Source organism: Scomber scombrus, chromosome 11 (genome assembly GCF_963691925.1).
Source record: "Scomber scombrus chromosome 11, fScoSco1.1, whole genome shotgun sequence".
Taxonomy (NCBI): Eukaryota; Metazoa; Chordata; class Actinopteri; order Scombriformes; family Scombridae; genus Scomber; species Scomber scombrus.
In genome coordinates, this window is record NC_084980.1 from 13,201,783 (window position 1) to 13,220,243 (window position 18,461).

The 18,461-nt window shown below is 40.3% G+C and overlaps 2 protein-coding genes across 3 annotated transcripts; both read left to right on the forward strand.

Annotated features, from left to right (window-relative positions):
- The first annotated feature begins 484 nt into the window (after positions 1-484).
- LOC133990980 (EEIG family member 2-like) lies at positions 485-10,124 on the forward strand. Of its 2 annotated transcripts, none has more exons than XR_009926974.1 (11): positions 485-764; positions 2,206-2,326; positions 2,596-2,625; positions 3,035-3,151; positions 3,507-3,553; positions 4,977-5,080; positions 5,333-5,428; positions 5,532-5,739; positions 6,342-6,478; positions 7,550-8,628; positions 8,868-10,124. XR_009926974.1 is itself a non-coding variant. In XM_062429423.1 (11 exons), exons 1-11 carry the CDS (start codon positions 619-621, stop codon positions 8,908-8,910), a joined length of 1,113 nt encoding a protein of 370 aa, XP_062285407.1. In that variant the 5' UTR covers positions 485-618; the 3' UTR covers positions 8,911-10,124. The 2 variants fall into 2 exon arrangements, 1 of the variants encoding a protein (XP_062285407.1); XM_062429423.1 differs by having other exon boundaries at positions 8,565-8,628.
- A 718-nt stretch (positions 10,125-10,842) lies between these two features.
- prpf38b (pre-mRNA processing factor 38B) lies at positions 10,843-17,557 on the forward strand. The gene is made up of 6 exons (XM_062429300.1): positions 10,843-11,365; positions 13,457-13,525; positions 13,782-13,933; positions 14,143-14,203; positions 15,427-15,662; positions 16,114-17,557. Exons 1-6 carry the CDS (start codon positions 11,156-11,158, stop codon positions 16,814-16,816), a joined length of 1,431 nt encoding a protein of 476 aa, XP_062285284.1. The 5' UTR covers positions 10,843-11,155; the 3' UTR covers positions 16,817-17,557.
- The last annotated feature ends 904 nt before the right edge of the window (positions 17,558-18,461 follow it).

The following is an 18,461-nucleotide window of genomic DNA, read 5'->3' on the forward strand; positions in this document are numbered from 1 at the left end:
TTACTTATAAAATGATGCATTATTACAGTTTCTTCTTTTCTTCTCTATTACTGTACTTGTGTGGACGTGTATGTATGTATTTATAGATAGATAGATAGATAGATAGATAGATAGATAGATAGATAGATAGATAGATAGATAGATAGGACTTTACCACTGTTGTCATATACTTATTTCATCACATAACGAACTCCTTTTCACACGTATCGTCTGTGTTTATGGGACTAATGCTATGATTTCAGTGTTGCTGATGTAAAAAAACAAAAAAACAAAGCACCCAGTCAGTGGGCGTTTTGAATGAGTTCCAGCTAGATTGAGGGGTTTGGTGTGTAGGGAGGCATTACAACCACGATTTCTCTTTCTTCACACAGCTGCAGCGAATCAAACCTAGGAATTTCCTCGCGTCATGCCTTATGTTTTTCAGTGGGTGGGAAGGAGGAGATTTGAACTTTGATTCGTTTCTGCTGCAGCCAGGAGCAAAGCAGCCGCCACCAGCAACAGCTGAGAGAGTAGCGGTGAACAGTACCGTTGACTGCAGCGCAGAGACAGTCTTCAGCTGTCTGTCCACTGTAACTCAGGACTTGTGGTGTCCCGCTCATACACGTTTGAGGACACACCATGTCCTTCATTCTTATGAAAAAGAAGAGATTCAAATTCAAAGTTGAATTCGTGTTGGAGGAATTATCATCAGTTCCCTTCGTCAACGGAGTTATATTCTGTAAAGTCAGACTCATAGATGGAGGCTTTGCAGTTGAGTCTTCTCGGTAAGAAGTTTTGCTATTTATAGAAGCAGCAGTTCAATGGTTGCTCAAACAAGCTCATGTTAAATTTAAGTGAAACTTGTTCTGAACAAGTTTGCCCTCTTCAGTTTTCTTTAGACACCTGTTAAGCATTTGTTGTCTGTTGTGTAGTAAATATGTAAAGCTTGCTAACTAACGTTATTTATATACACCACATTAACGTAGTTCGCTAGAAGCTAACTAACATTAGTGTTTACCCTTAACAGTAATGTTATGTTATATTAACTCACCTTTACAACAGTTTGACGACTTGTTGCTGTGTGCAAGCACAGTCTAACACACGAGGCTGTGTTTTAGTGTGATTTTTAGAGCTGGTGAAAGTAACAGGTTCATTAAAATAGCTAGTATTGTGCTTATCGATGGAAATCATTATTTTTTTAACCAGTACGATAGTTGATCAGAGCAGTTGCTAAGCAACAAGTACTGCAATTTACGTTAACTTAGATTTGACTGGATTGAATTGCTTATGTCAGTCAACATTTTTTTATTATTATTATTTGGAGATATTTTAATAGTAAATATACTTTGATGGTGGCTCTCTCCAGTTCTTCATTTTATAGTAGGCTATGGTTATGTTTTATATATTTATCTGTCCTGTTTAATAACAACTTCGACAAACAAAACAGAATTTCCTTCAATTTCAAAGGAAAACAACGGTTTGATCTATCGAGTCCATGGTTATAACTGTTGGTAGCACTTAAATGAGTCACTGGAAAAAACGGACACAGTCATGTCAGCCGTGCGCCCTCATTACTTGCTGCCATTGTAACTGTCTGCCCCCAAAAACTGTCATGTAAACACTGTATTTTTAAATTTAATCTGCTCTTACCACAGCCAACTTCTTTCTTCCATATAAAAGCATACTGACAGTCTTGTTCATGATGTAAAGTTATGTAGTGTATGAAAATACCTTGAGGTGGTTTCCTAAAAATATATGTTAATGTCATTTTAGGAATAATGCAATAATAATGTTAGAAAGTGATATGTCAAGGAAAATATGAAACGTTTCCATTCCTGTGATTAAAACATTAAACCTCCGTATTGTTGCTTCTAGTGATCAACAGTTCATTTTTAATATAACCCAATATCACAGGACTGTCTTCAAACAGATCCAGAACTCTTAATGTCAGAGATCGGACTAAAGTGTTACACTCATTTGAGATCTGACAACAGATGAATGAATACATGAATACATAATCTAGTATAATTTTGTAGGATATAGCTCATAGCCTTGAAGAACATCATAAGCTTGTTTACAGAATAAATTAAAGAATATAAGTTGCAATATTCTTCTACATGTTAGATTTAAATTAGAAATGTGCAAAACTGCTCTTTCAGCATTCAGTATGCCTGTGTGTTTCAGTTTTTGTATGGGGTAATGTTATCAAGTGTGCTTTTCTCCTAGTGAACCGGTCCAAGCGAACTGTGTACACTGGAAGAAGAGATTTTCCTTCATGTGCAAGATGAGTGCCAATGCTGGGACAGGTGTACTAGACCCTTGTGTGTGCCGGGTGTCTGTGCGCAAGGTACAGAACATTGTGTTTTGTTTTTTTTGCAGCCAAGTTCTGCTTTGTTGACACTACAGTAATGAGTCCAAGAACCTGAGTGAAACTTGCATGTGCTAAGAAAATGTTTATGTGCACAAAATCAAAAGCACTGTTAATTTGTAACCACAGCGCAGCAGCCAAGTCATTTGTAGAAAATGCTAGGAGTCACAGATTTTGTAAATTAAAGTAGTGTGTTAAGTGGTAATAAAACAGGTAAACGCAAATTCACTTTTTTTTTGTCATTTCAGGAATTGAAAGGCGGAAAAACGTTTGCAAAGGTAATACTTGTTTTCTTTCTCTTCTGTAGACTGCAGTGAGTGTTGTAAACATAAAGGCTCAAGTATGAGGGATCTATTAGAACAGTCTTATCACAAAATATGTGTGATAGCTGTTTAACCAAGTGCCCTTAGAGGACTTCTCTGTTAGGCAATATTCTATTTACAAAGAATGTTTATATTGCCAATTTCCGGCTCTGGTTACTGATTGAAAACCTTGTAAATCAGAACCTCTGCTATGTTAACCAATAACTATGATGAGTGAAAGAATTAGGTTATATGATTTCTCAAGTATTGAAAGTTTCATCTTAGACATAGTGTGTTTCTTTGCATATTATGTCTTATATTCTCTTAGGATGTAATAAAAAACAATTTAAACTCACACTGGTTGATCTACTCTGATCCTTTGCAGCTGGGTTTTGCTGACTTAAACCTGTCTGAGTTTGCTGGGTCTGGCAGCACTACAAGAAGGTGCCTCCTAGAAGGATATGACACCAAGAACACCAGACAGGACAACTCAATTCTCAAGGTTAGGAGTCCATACCACATTTTAGCATAGATAAACGTATTCTTACAAAAATGGTCACTAGAGCAAACACTCTTCTATTTAGTTAAAATGGATGTATTGCATGGATGGAAAAGTTGGATTTCCTCACAGTTTGTGGAAGACATGTCTCAGCCTGTTATCTACAGCATACATTGCCTGAGCCATGAGAGTAAATTTAAAGTATGCAGAATGTTCTTCGGGCACAGTTCTCAAAATCTTATTGTAAACCTTTATTAACAGGATTCCTTTGAAACCACACGACACAGGCCTTTTTCTGCTTGACAGGTCAAGTTGTTTGATAGCCTAAAACTGAAAGTATTCTTCTTGTCTGTTACAGGTTGTCATCACCACACAACTTATGTCTGGAGACCCCTGTTTTAAAACGTAAGCACTTACCTTAACCTCATGTTATAGTCGTAGTTAAAAAGTATGTACACAAATGTCTGCATGAAGCAAGATGTAACCACAGAGGACATCCTGTCTGTCACCAAACTGAAGCGCACTCTGATATCACAGACAAACACTGAGTTCGACATGTAATGTTGCTGCTGAGATCTTACAACACTCTTATCTGTGTGCGCTCATATACACCTCACCCAGACATTAATCAACCTGTCATGAGCAATAACTGATCTGATCAGTTCAACAAAGATGTTATTTATTCAGGAAAGAGTTGGTGTGTAGACCAGTTTATCAGGATACCATTTACTAATACACTCCTGGTAAAGGCTGCGCCATGTGCAAACAGTCAACTTTCTTCAACTAACGCAAGTCATTCTCTTTATTCTGTCATGTTTCCGACTCCCTCACAGTGTAATAAAACACATGCTGCTGCGTAGGAGATGTGTAAAGTTTGAATTCAAGGATAGCGTAGTGATTCATACCACGCAGTGTTACTCATAGTGTGTGGAGCTCAGCGGAAAGATGACGCTCTTTTTCTTTCTTTTTTTAAATTACTGTCTGTCAATCTTTGCTGTGCTCCTCTCATTCCTGTGTTTACAACATCATCGCAGCAGAAAATAAGTAACATTTGACATAAATAGATGAATAGATGATTTACTTATCCACCAACAACTAATATTTGCCAGTGAATTTGAAAAAAAATGACAATTGACTTTTCATTGTTTGCTTGTTGATGTGTTTAAATATCTGCAATTTGCATACATATTACAGTATGTTGACATGTAAATTGAAAGTAAAATAATATTTTTAATTGTAAATTTGAATGAATGAGTCTCTTGAGGAGCAGCAATAAGAATCACCTTGACCTCAATGGCATGCATTGTCTGAAACAAAAGTGAAAGTCATCTTAGTGCAACAACAGACTTATTCACACCAACTTTTGACTGAGAAGCACAACACATGAATTGCAACATGCAGCAAATGTCACGTATTCAACAATGAAGGTAGAGTAGTTACTGCACAGGTATGCATAAATAAAATTCAGTTTGCATTCAAAATAAATGGAATTTACTGTCTGAGCACTTGGACAAACCAGCATGTCTTTACACACTATCCAGCTTAAATATCAAACAATCTGGATAAGGTTTTTACAAGAAATATAGTATCTTAAGAATGAATTGGGTGATTTTTGTTTATAGAAACATTTGACAGTCCCAGGGTTAGGTCATGTATTGCTGTCTGTCTATGTGTGTTCTTGTATCTCACCACTGGGAGTCACCATTTGTGTGTGTATGTAAACAAACAGTGTTGATAAATCACTTCAAAGGTGCTCTTCTCCAGAAACGTTTGATACTTAAGGCACCACCCTGCTTCCAAGTTAATGTACTTCCTGTGTTCCCTGCAGTCCCCCATCTACAGCCATGACTCTGGGAATCCCACAGGCTGAATCAGAGTGTCTGCTCGAGGAGAGGAAGGGAGGGGACAAAGACATATCCCATTCAATCACTGGTATGTGCAAATAGACTACGTAGTTGAAATGACTGTAATTCCTCAGTTCTTGAGAAAAGGAAATATTTGGTCAAAATTTTAAAATAAAAAGCAGAATGAAGTGAATCTTTTAGGGTAGTACCTTGGAGATCCATCACTGCCTCTGAGTAGCAGTTTTAGATATGAATACATTTTGTTCTTGTAAATGTTCATGAATGTTTTTAATGTTTTGCATATTGTGTTGCTGAGTTGCTTACACTTTTTTTCATTTAGGAACTCCTGGACATTCGGTATCAGTCCCAGAGGACCTGGTAGCATATGGTCACAAAAGGACGTCCAGCTATGCGAGTCAGCAGTCAAAAATCTCAGGTACCAAACACACAGATGCATTTTTATGCCCTTTGAACATTAAACATTACCTCCACACTTGTTACACAAATCAGAACTTTAACCTTTTCCTACTGTCCTGCAGGTTACAGCTCAAATCACTCCAGTTTAACAGATCTAAGCCATCGGAGGAGCGCATCAGGAGGTTCTGCCTCCACAGGCATCGGTAGCATCATGGAACCCAGTGAGCAGCAGGCAGAGAGAGGAGAGAAGGAGAGCAGGTCCAGTCCCCTGATCTCTGCAAACTTCCATCATGCACCTGAACACCCCTCGACCCCCGCCAAGGTTCCAAGGTAATACACATAGTCACCTGGGTAAAGTCACACCTGCAATTGTATCCCATTTTGCCTGTTCTCAAACTTTGAGTCTCTCATTTAGATCACTTGAAAATTTTGAAATATTAAATTTAAAAAAAACTTTTTCACACTTTTCATCCACCGTGTGCCTGAGTGACAAAGACTGAAACCAAAACAGTACATTGCTCACACATGCATGTTACTCATGTGTCATGGATAAGCAGTTGGAATTGCTGCTGAATTGTATGGGAAGTACAACAGGAACTAAAATTAATGGTTTTGGATCATCAGTTTGTGTAAACTTGCAACATTTATGTTGACTATTAATAAGATTACTATTTGACTATTCATTTGTTATTCTGCGTTTATTTGTCAGAACTGGCTATGATAGAAAATCTGCTTTACTTGATAATGACCACAGAAACTAAAACACTGCAATAAAGCTTAAAGCACGTGAAGACAGTGAGTTCCTTGTCACATCTGTCAACCAATGACTCAGACTGAGATGTTTCACTACAAATATAATTAAATTATCTTGTGTCTTATCCTATGAAGTATATTTTTTTTAATATTCCACCTTGTTTCTTATTCTTTATTAGACATCCAGTGAAGCAGAACTCAATGGAGAATCAGTTGAAAAGAGTGGATGCCACCAGGGTGGATGCTGATGACATAATTGAGAAAATCCTACAGAGCCAGGATTTCAGCAGTGGCTTCTTGGACTCCAGTGCAGAGGGTGTGTACATGTAATCCATAAATTAATGGAGTTATGAGGGTTGGCTCGGAAAGTTGCCTACTATCTGGCTGATAGGATCAAATTACACTGAGGTGTCGCAATACAACTATGCAGTGTGTCAAGCACTCCCTTGAAATGTTGAATGAGAATGAAATGTTCATAATGGCAAATCATGAATTGTATGTCCACATTTTGGACCATGTCAATCTAAACGTATTTGATGAGCGATTACAGAGGTGTAAACGATATCATTTTCTATGAATAGCACAAAGACAGCGATGAAAAGTACCTAGTGGTCACTGCCACGTGTCAAATCCCCACCCTTAATCTAAAAGACGTAATGAAGAGGACTTTCTCTTACATCATTAATGAGACTGAGGCTGGATACATTTATGGTGTGGAAATGCACCCTTAGCTATCAAGTCCCTCCACAGATGTTCTTCAGAGTATGTAACAATCACAATTGTATATGCCTTCTTGTTAGCTGTCTCACCCACTTCTAAAGTCCCCCAATCAATTGACATTTATTATCAGAGTGATTTTTAAAGTCTGACTGTGCACAATGATTGACAGTTTTCTTATTAGGGCCCGAGCGGCGACTGCAAGTCGCCTGGCGAAAGCCCTATTGAAATTGTAATGTTTATTATTAGGGCCCGAGCGGCGACTGCAAGTCGCCTGGCGAAAGCCCTATTGAAATTGTAATGTTTATTAGGGCCCGAGCGGTGACTGCAAGTCGCCTGGCGAAAGCCCTATTGAAATTGTAATGTTTATTATTATTATTATTATTATTATTATTATTATTCCGACATTTCGTGCCCCAATTTCGCCCCTTTCCCAAATGCGAAAATGCTTATACTTTTGCACGGATGTCCGGCCTCATCCGAAATTCGATATTTTTGGGTGGTCGCACATGGTCGACGCAGAATGGCGGAATAGCGCCCCCTACAAAGTCCAAAAATGCCCATAGGGAATTTTGCTAACTTTGTCCTATGCTCACAAAATTCGGTACACATATGTATTATACCCACATATGCAAAAAAGCCTCTTGACCTCATGACCTCAACCCAACAGGAAGTCGGCCATTTTGGTTTTGATTTTTCCCGCCAAAAGTTGGTGAAGCTACATTATGAACACTGTGAAGCTACGAGTAATGGCGTCCCTGTGGGGGCATGGCTACCATCAATTCCTCGCCATGAAAATACGTTTGGCTTTTTGATGGCTTTATTGAACACGTATCATCATGAAAATTGATACACAGGTCCAGGGTGGAGACCTCTTCCATCTGATAGGGGTGTCGCTCATGTCGCCCCCTAGTGGAAACAGGAAGTGCCATTTTTTGCATCAACATTGTCCGATTTCCACGAAACTTCACATGTGTGATGAGGGACTGACCCTGAACACACCTGCATGCATCCCATTACTGCCCCCTGGTGGATGAACCATCAACTGCTCATAACTCCCTCATGCTTTGTCCCATTTCCACGAAACTTCACATGTGTGATGAGGGACTGACCCTGAACACACCTGCATGCATCCCATTACTGCCCCCTGGTGGATGAACCATCAAATGCTCATAACTCCCTCTTGCTTTGTCCGATTCACTCCAAACTTCACATGAGTGATGAGGGGCCGCCCCTGAACACACCACACCACATGTGCTGACTGCCCCCTGGTGGATGAACCATTAACTGCTCATAACTCCCTCATGCTTTGTCCAATTCACTCCAAACTTCACATGAGTGATGAGGGGCCGCCCCTGAACACACCACACCACCTTTGGTGACTGACCCCTGGCGGATGAACCATTAACTGCTCATAACTCCTTCATGCTTTGTCCAATTCACTCCAAACTTCACATGACTGATGAGTGGCCGCCCTGAACACACCAGACCATATGTGTAACTACCTGTGACTGCCCCCTACTGGATGAACGAGACATTGCATTTTTGGCCTCCTTCCAGGTTTTTTCTCACTTTCTGCTTCACACCACAGCCCCGCCATGCCTCAGGCCCCGCGGTGGCATGGGTGAGCGAGGGCCCACCATCGCCGCTTGCGGCTTTAATTTCTATTGTGTCTGTTTCTGCAGAGGAGGGTCTCCGGTTGTTTGTAGGTCCTGGTGGGAGTACAACCTTGGGAAGCCAGCACACAAGGTGGGTGTGATTATGTAACTGTGGATTGTGGGTGCCAGACACCAGGCATTTACTGCAAATACATATTCATTACAAGTATGTAAAATTGGGATTCTAATAAGGAGTGTTTGTATTAACACAATGATTTGTCATCATGTTTGTTTCTACTGTGTAAAAAATCATGTTAAGATACACGTCAAAGTACGCACCAGTCAGATCAGATAAACCACCCTCATTTCTATTGTGGCATTCTCTTTCAGGGTTGCAGCTGGAGCCTTTGAGCAGGTGGTGATCAAGCGCTAGGCTTTGGGAAGCATGTGCCTGTCATAAAGGGTGCCGTATTACACTGATGCAGGGGACACAAGACGAAGCAGCGGAGTTGAGGCAGCATCAGAAACTGCTCCCTCCTCACTACAGGAGAATTCATTTCTCTTACGCAATCCCGCTGCACGTTACCTACAGCATCTGTAGACCGGGAGAGCCCTCTAGTGTTCAAGAAGTGGAGTTGAAGGCCAAATTGTCGGAACATTTTGGTGGCTGAAACAATAGTTGTGTTGACATTTCTGTTTGTCTTCTTCTGCTCTAAGAGAACTGTAAGACAAGTGGTTAGAGCGGTAAATCTACCATATTCTGTTCACCCCTCCTTGCAGAATTTGTGTGTATATGTTTCTCATGTTTTTTGTTATTTAAAAAAATATGTAAAAGTCTTCAGCATGTTTTTTTTTTCTGGTCCAGTTACATTTTGTTTAACCATTATACTGGTACCAGTAGTGTAAGTGGGTGGTGATGAAGAATGTGAAAGTGTTTCTCTTAAACTGACTGAGTATAGAAAAGATAATGTCACGAACTATCAAGGTGTTGTCCTCTTCAAAACTGCTAATTAATATGGATGTCACTGAGGACTTTGTGAGCAAGATGTTATGTGATGTGAAAATCACAGACCACCACAAGTCCTATTTTCTTAATGGAATAAGTGGGTGGAGGGGGGACTGCGTCTGTTCCTTGCAGTCTCATTTATTTACGTAGAAGAATAGAAACTTGTGACTGTGGAACTGCAGGTTACAACCTCTTAGCTAATATCACAAGCCCGTCTTCACTGAATCACCTCCTCACCTGGTTGTGAGGGAGGTTCATTGTATTGAAAATATAACATGATCACCATTGAGTTTTTATATTTGGTTCCTTTAGTATTATATCTAGTTGTGTGACTGTGTGTGTATGTCAGTTGTCTAAAAAGTGAGAGCAATGAATTTATTTTTAACAACATTTTGTAAAGGTGCAAAACTCGGTAAAATGTATATTTGAAATATATTTTATACCCACTTGGAAGCTATTATTTAGTGCGAGTCAGCAGTATAAAGGCTATGGTGTTTTTAAGATTCATGTGTTATCTTTAAGATGTTGAATGTTAATGTTATATTTAAGGTCAAATCTGTAAATTAAAAAAAATGTGCACTCTGTATAACTCGTTACAACTTTTAGTGGTGCATTTCACCAGACCTTTTTGTAAAAGGTGTAAGGAGGATAATTATACACAGAATTGAAATAAAAGGGAAATAGAAAATTATAATTGCCAAAATGGCAAATAAACTATTTTTTATCTTTTATTACTCAGGATAATCAGAGCATTATAAGAATGAAACCGAAAGAGGAAATTGGACATTGAAATTAATAATCGATATTGTGGAAGAATAATTTAGGCCCCTATTGGGTCCTTGTATGGTCCGTGAATCTTTTGGTCATTCCATTTTTTTTCTTTATTGAAAAACTAAAAAACGAGTGGTTATTTGATTTTCTTTTTAAAATACAAAAGATTAAATTGAAATACCAGCTGTTTTTTTTCTTTTTCCTGGTCAAAAAGAGATGAGCAGAATTTTAAAATAATTTTATTTTCATATTTAGAATAATACAAAAATTAAAATCTTTGTACAGATACAGTGTCAACTCCTACAAGTAACTTTGTTATTTACTTGTTATATTTCTGAGACACCCCTGAGAGAGATATGGTTTAATCTGATGGGGCAATTGAAGACCCATTGATACAATGTAGGCGAGCATCCACACCAGAGCACACTGAAATAAATTTGAAAATAGAATTTCCGGTTTAGGCTAAAGCAATATTTCAAAATGAACGTCTACCGAGTACATCGCTATGAAAAGCATAAACCAAAAGACTATAAATGCGGGCGTTTTTCAATGCACCAAAATGTAACTTTATGATAACTACATGTTATTTGTAAACAGGCCTTAGATATGTCAGTTTGCACAGTCAAATACAATTAAAAACAATCACACATGTTTTTATTTTGAAAAACAGACGCTGCCGTATCTCCTGCACAACAGACGTTACAAATCCGGTTCCACCTCGCAGCTGCACTTTAGATACAACGACGGCGGGAAGTTGTTATCATCAATTTAACCACAAATCAGCAACAACTTCACGGACGAAATTGTTAACGATCGACAACTGACTGTATACGACTGATGGATCTGTAATCAGAAAAACGCTAATTGTACACTGAGCTCAGCGACGTCGGATCCAGCCATCATGGCCAACGTCGGAAACCAGCAACCAACACAGGCCGTTAGCAAGCCTGCAGCAGGGAAACATGGAAATACACTGCCCCTGTGGGGCAACGAAAAGACTATGAACCTCAACCCAATGATTCTCACCAATGTGCTGTCTTCGCCGTATTTCAAAGTTCAGCTTTATGAACTAAAGACCTACCACGAAGTTGTGGACGAAATCTATTTCAAGGTAACGTTAGCACATGCTAATCCGCATGCTAGTTAGATAACCGCTGCTCAGCCAACCTAGCGGTAGCTACTGTGTTAGCAATGTGCTGCGGCCGTCGAATAATAAGACACATAGTATAGTGTTTATTTTTTAAGTGTAATATAATGGCCCACGTATATTAATAGTGCAGTGTTATTAATAAAAGGTTTACCCGCCAGCTTGTAAGATAAGCTCATATTAGAGTTGTAATGTTTAATGACCAGTTTGTGCGAGTGGCTCCACATAGGAGCCATGTTGGGATCATCCATACATTACTGCTACTGTGTAGTCTGCTGCTCTGCTCACCGTGTGCAGACTACACTTGAGTCTCTAATCACAGCGCACCTTAACTAGTCCTAATTATTTACTAGACTCGTCAAATTATACTTTCACTCCCTTTAGCGTACTAAATATGTATATAGCATAATAAATTAAATGAAAAGAAATGCTAAACTAATAAACTTGTTTATCATGACATCAAACAGGACTAAACGATAATATTGGCTTTTTTCATTGTGAACATTTTAAATTAAGGGTAGACTGCTGGTTGCCCATATAGATGCTGAGGATGATTCTGCCATAGCAATCTATTAACTAAATACAAAGTCTTTTAAGTGAGATGTCTTTTCAATCACTGTATGTCTTGATGTGGTGACAGCAACTGGTGTCTGTGTTGTGTCATTAAGTGGTGAAAGTTAGAAGCCTTTGCAAAGTGTGGCCCATTACTGGTTACCACGATAGTGGGGCAACCTCACCTTGCAAAGATGGTGCTGAGGCGAGACCTCACTGTGGCATCTGTTGTGTCTGGTAAGTAGGCAAGCATGATATCTCTGGATAAGTAATCAACTATCACAAGGTAATTTGGCACTCTTATGGCACTCCACTATACTCATGTGACCATCGTACAGTCGTTCCACTATCTCTGACCTCGCTGTAGAGATGCGTTTTACAACATGTTGTGAGAGAATCTGTCACTGTACCAAATGTCTAGATACTGTCTGTCACTTTGGATGCATACTTCGGCCAACTATTTATCACACAATGCATCACCATCTGTAGCTTCAGGTCATCATGTGTGTGCTCTGTAACAGATGTGGACTGAATCAGCCATGCTGTCTGTATGGCTTCCTCTTGGGCCAATATGTCACCTGACAGTTGAATTGTCTCCAGGTGTAGCGCTACAGAAGGGTGTCATGAGAGTGTGTTTGCTACTACAAGCAGGGACATATTCAGCTGGTGTGGTGAATTTCATCATTCTCAAAATGAAATCATTGACAGCGAAGTGGCATCAATGTCCTTAACACTGAGGAGTGGAACCATGGGCTTGTGATCTTTGTCAATAGTGAAGCTTTCCAGGCTGTTCAGATACCTTTTCTCATTTCAGTTTCTGTCTGGTGCGAGAACAGAAGGCAACCAGCCGTAGTTGTCCGTTGTGGTCCTGAAGGAGAACACATCCCAACCCCTAGCTACTGTCATCCGCACCTATGATTGTTGGTTTGCCGAATCATAAAGCTCGCAAAACCGTGAGCAGTTGAATTGTCTTACCTGTACCCGAGTGTTGCTGCTTGGGAGATCTATAGCTTCCAGTGATAGTCTGTTCTCACTGGATGCACCCTTTGTCTGAACGGAGTAAACTTGTTTGCATGTGTGCATCAATTCACACAAAACTCTGGCTCCACTCCGCTCTGAAATCTGGTCTTTGATCTGTTTCGACAGCCTGTTTTGTCTACATATTCTCTCCAGGGTCAAATCCAACATCACCTACCATTTCTGTGACAATTCTTTGTCCAGGACACCAGAACAAGTCTGATTCATTCTTTTTGGCGCCAAAAATTGTACTTATCAATCAACTCTTGTAAACGTTGGATGTATACCTCTACATTTTTGCCATGTTTCTGTGCCTGATGGACTCTTGCCCTCTCTTGTGGATTATTAACTGTTCTGGATAGTGTGAAGCCTCTGTTCGTTATCGGGGAGATAATTGTTGAGTGCCGTGCATAACACCAGCTCAGATTGGGTGTTTGCAGTCTGTGTGTATATAAACTTTTAACATCATTCTCTCATTGCATGCAGGTTACTCACGCTGAGCCTTGGGAAAAGGGAAGCAGAAAGACTGCAGGCCAGACTGGAATGTGCGGAGGGGTAAGTGAGAAGTACGTGATTTTTATATTCCCCATCTCCCCACCATCACCACCACCACCCTAATCCCTCTCCATCTTCCTTAACAGTCTTTGGAAAACATTGGATATGACGTACAAGCAGGGCAAATTCACACGATTCTTTGGGACATGAGTTTTTGTACTTCAGCGATTTAGTCAAAGGGTCAGCCATAATAATAAAGTTAGCTGTGAAAAATTTGCTTTGATTTGCTTAATAAACATATTTTCGTCCTTTCTAGGTACGTGGAGTTGGGACTGGTGGAATTGTGTCAACAGCTTTCTGTCTTCTATACAAACTGTTTACTCTCAAGCTGACTCGCAAACAGCTGATGGGTCTGATCACTCACACAGACTCTCCATACATCAGAGCACTTGGCTTCATGTACATACGGTAAGATCCATTTTGTGGAATATGTAAAAAATATTCTGGGTGCACTGCTGATAAAGATATGTCAGCTTAGTCTGACTGCCAGTTTTAGAAAAAATGTTTTGTTCTTAAGGCAGCAAATATATGATTTTAAAGTCAATTCTCTACATGATCAGTCATTTGATAGCATGAGTGTTTGTGTGTAATGCTCATATTGTGGTCTCTGTCTTCAGATACACTCAGCCGCCAGCAGATTTAATAGAATGGTATGACGGCTTCCTGGATGATGAGGAGGTATGTCACTTCGGGTAATAATTTATTGTTTTTTCTCTTCATTAAACACACAACAGTCACACAACACACACTAAAAACTGTATGCCCCCCTGCCCCCTCCCCTCATCCTGTGATGCTCATGGCTGATTTTTCACCTTTGCCTTCATTTGGCTTAATTGTCCCCAGTTTTGTCCTCTAAACCTGAGTAGCTAGGTTACTAACTTGCTCACTGCTGTTCTGCTGATTTTTATCAGGGTAAGTACCATATATGATGCTGAGTTCATCTTTTAGTCAAATGTTATATTAAGGCATGCCCTCTGTTTTTGACAAGATTTTAACAGGACTTGTTGCACAAAACTAAATTTGCTATAAATGGCAATTGGAGCATCCACACAGATACACACACACACACAAATACTGCATTCATCTCTTGCTATTACAATATAATTTGATTTCAGGTGTGCAACCAGGCCTCCTTTATTGTTCTGTTGCATTATATTTGAATTGATCATATATAATCGTACCCAACTGGTTAATTTACCCTGTTTTTTTCTTTAGATGCCCATTGTGCAGCAGGTGAATTGGAAATTGTATCTCAGCACTGTTGGTTTGCGTGTGTGAGTGCAAAGCGGCTGTTCTCTACACTCTAAAGTTGACAATTATTCAACTGGTGTGCACTTACCTACCGGCTCTAATCTGTGTTTACACTGGGGGTGATTTTTATCCTCTGATGGTCTTTTAAGAGTTCATTGTGCTGAAGGGAGAGTGGACAAGGAAGCCAAGGCTTCTCTCTCTTTGTCCCCTCAGCACAATGAGGATGTGTCATTGTTTTCAGATACTCCTCTCACTTCCCTTCATGTGCAGTCTGTAAAGGGCATACTTTTTAAAGTCGCTCTTTTAAACTGATGATGTGAAGGAAAGAGGAAATATAAATAACCCTGACTATCAAAACTCACTTTGTAAATACAGACGCCATGAACTGCTAGACAGTTTACATGAGGAAAACATTTTGTGATATTTATACTTTTTCGTTTCCTCTATTGTGAATTAAAAGTAAAGCCAGGTACATTTGATTGATATGAGAGATTAAGCTAGATGAACAGAGGTGAAGGTTCAGTACTTGGTCATCACAAACTGCTTTTTGATTTGAGGCAAGATTGATGAAAAAGCAATCAGATTTACCTGTGCCTTGCCTGTGTGTGCTAATTGAGTATCTGTGGCTGTTTCCCACTGTTTGATTCTAGGAGCTCGACGTGAAGGCAGGAGGCGGCTGCGTGATGACCGTCGGAGAGATGCTGCGCTCCTTCTTGACCAAACTGGAGTGGTTCTCCACTCTGTTCCCCCGTATCCCAGTGCCTGTGCAGAAGATCATTGACCAGCAGATGAAGGCTAGGCCTCGTAAGGTCGCTCAGAAGGAAACGCAGGAAGAAGAGGGCGACTCTACAGAGCCTGCGAAGCAAGGGGAACGCCGCCGCTCCAGGTGACACATTAAATAATTAAATAACAACACTTTTTGTGTTGACTGTTGTTTCTTTAGAAAAGCTTCCCTGGCCCCATCAGTGTCTTTGCTTCAACACATTTTTAAAATTCATTTTACGTTCCTGTATTATACACACATCATTTATACAATTAAAGTTGTAAATATTATTATTGGTTTTAAAGCCTTAACACACCAGTTTGGTTAGTTGTTCTGCATGTTTGCACTTTTTCTCAGAACTCTGTGAGTGAATTTGCCAACATAACTCAGTGCGACTTCAGCTACAGGTCTTTTCATAAAGGTGTAAATGACAAATTGAAATGAATGTCTCACTCATAAGTGTGACGATGCAGCCTCTGAAAATAAGATATGGTTGACTTTAGTGTCAGTAGTCAGTTGTTTGCTTTGGTTTTACTGTCTTAGTTGTTAAAACTAATGGTACTGTTCTCTCCAGGACCCCCAGACGGACACCGAGCCCCAAGCGATCTCCTAAACGGTCAAGGAGCAGGAGCCGGCACCGCGATCGAGAACGCCATGGTCCAAGCTTTGACCGCGAGCTGGAGAGGGAGCGCGACCGGCAGAGGAAGGAGAGGGAGGGCAGGGATGGCAGGGATGGCAGGGAGGGCAGGGACCGAGATAGGGAAAGAGGGGACAGAGGAGACAGGGAGAAGCGACGATCCCGAAGCACAGACAGAAACCAAGACAGACGAGAACGTAGAAGAAGCCGCAGCAGCAGCCGGGACCGAAGGAGCGAACGTAAAGACAAAGAGAGGGAAGGAGGAGATGACAGGAGCAAGAGGAAGGACAGGGATCACCACAAAGACCGTGGCACTGAGAGGGAGCGGTCTAGGGATAAAAAGAACAGGGGAGAAACTGATGACAGGAAGCATAAAGACGACAGGGAGAGGCACAGAGAGGAGAGGAAGGCAAAACGGTCGAGTCGGAGTCGAAGCAGGGAGAAGAGGCACAAAAGTGGGGCGGAGGAGAAGAGCAAGAAGAGGGAGCGCACCCACAGCAAAGAGAAGGACAGGGATAGAGACGGAGAACAGCGTTCCCACAAACGTAGTGGTAGCAAAGACAGGAGCCATCATCAGCGAGAGTCCAGTAACGATCATAGTAAACATAGCGAACGCAGAAGGAGTCAGAGCACTGAGTAAATGTCACCTTGGAGAAATATTACTTCTACTCCTGTGTTTTTCTTCTTTTTTTTTCTACCCAGTTGTCTAGTCTGTTTTGTGCTACAGAGAATGAACGTTAGCACATCGGACATCTGGAATCGTCGTCTTTGGCCGATGTAATGTTGCTTTACGTTTATGTTTTCCTGCCTTTTTCACTCCCCCGGTAAACCCAGTTAGTCTTCACTTATTTGAAAAGTGGAAAAAAATGGCATTTTAATTTTCTACGGTTCATTCTTTTGCCCCTGAAAGATGTGGGTTTGTATATAATGTTTCAGAGGCTGTCTACACATGAAAAGTGGTCTGAGTTGCATTCATTGCTGGGTTGGGCAGTCACGCTGAGCTCAACACCGATTTGTTTTCTAAAATTTTTGTAATCTCTAGAAAAGAACTGTTATGTTCAGGCTGTACATAAGCCGACGAAACTTTTTTAAGAATTTGGCTAATATTCCAGTTTTACAGGTTTAAGCTATATTGTGATTAGTTACACTTGAAGAGCCAGCATCAAACAGTTGAAGTTCAAATTTGAGCACAGCAGCGATTACGACTCTAGCCAGCACAAAGCAATTATGTCCATGACCATGTGTAGACAACCTGAGAATGTTTTAATCCCCTCATGGGCCATCTGCAAAGGGTAATTTTTACTACACACACTGAGCCCTGCTTGTGCTGTGTTTGGGTTATTGCTCTGTTGCATTTTGTTTTCTAATAAAACACTTTTACGAACAATGCGTGTTCTTGTTTTAATAGTAGTGCGTGCAAGTGTCACACAACTATAGAAATGGAAAAATATCAATTTCCTGGAGATTCAAAAGCTGAATGCAAACAATATTTTTGACAGTTTTATTAGAATGTAGTTTTGAAACATTTACCATATTAAATATACATTCAGATATTACATGTAAAACACTTCCTGATATATTACCTTTTGAGATTACTAATATATAATTTACAAAAAGTGAAAAAAATATAAAAAGCAGGAGGAACAAAGCCCCAGATATAAAATATATAACCTCAACCAACAATAGACAAAACATGTACCTCAATGAAAGACTTTTACACAAGCACAGAATAAAGGGAACCATTACAGCCTGGTCTGAGTACCCTTTAAATCACTAAACGGTGTAAGATACAGGAATTCCCTCTGTTTATGTGTCAGCTGTTGCAGCTTATGGTAAACTAATAGAAATGTAAATGTCAGTGCATCCCACACAAATTCCCATAATCTATCAACTCTAAAACTATTGTGCTTCATGTAAAACAGGGAAAAAGATTTGTCAAACATTGACAGAAAGACCATCACATTTTAGTCGGGAGTGTTGTGTAGACGTCTCTCAGTCTACGTGAGTGTTTTTCTATTGTTGGAGTCCCTGTCCTGTTTGCACGCACAAAGGCTCAGACTCCGGTCCACTTGTGGCTGCGTTCCTGGCCAGCACAGAGAAACAGTAGGTGGAGCTGGGGATCAAGTCAGTGAGAATGACGCTTTCTCCATACACTGTTAACTCCTGAGACTTGTTGGAGCTGCCCTGCAGCCTGATAACCACACTGTAATGGGATGCAGCATCTACTTGAGACCACTCAACAAAAATAACTGTTGACGTCGCCTGTGTGAGCTGCAGAACGGGAG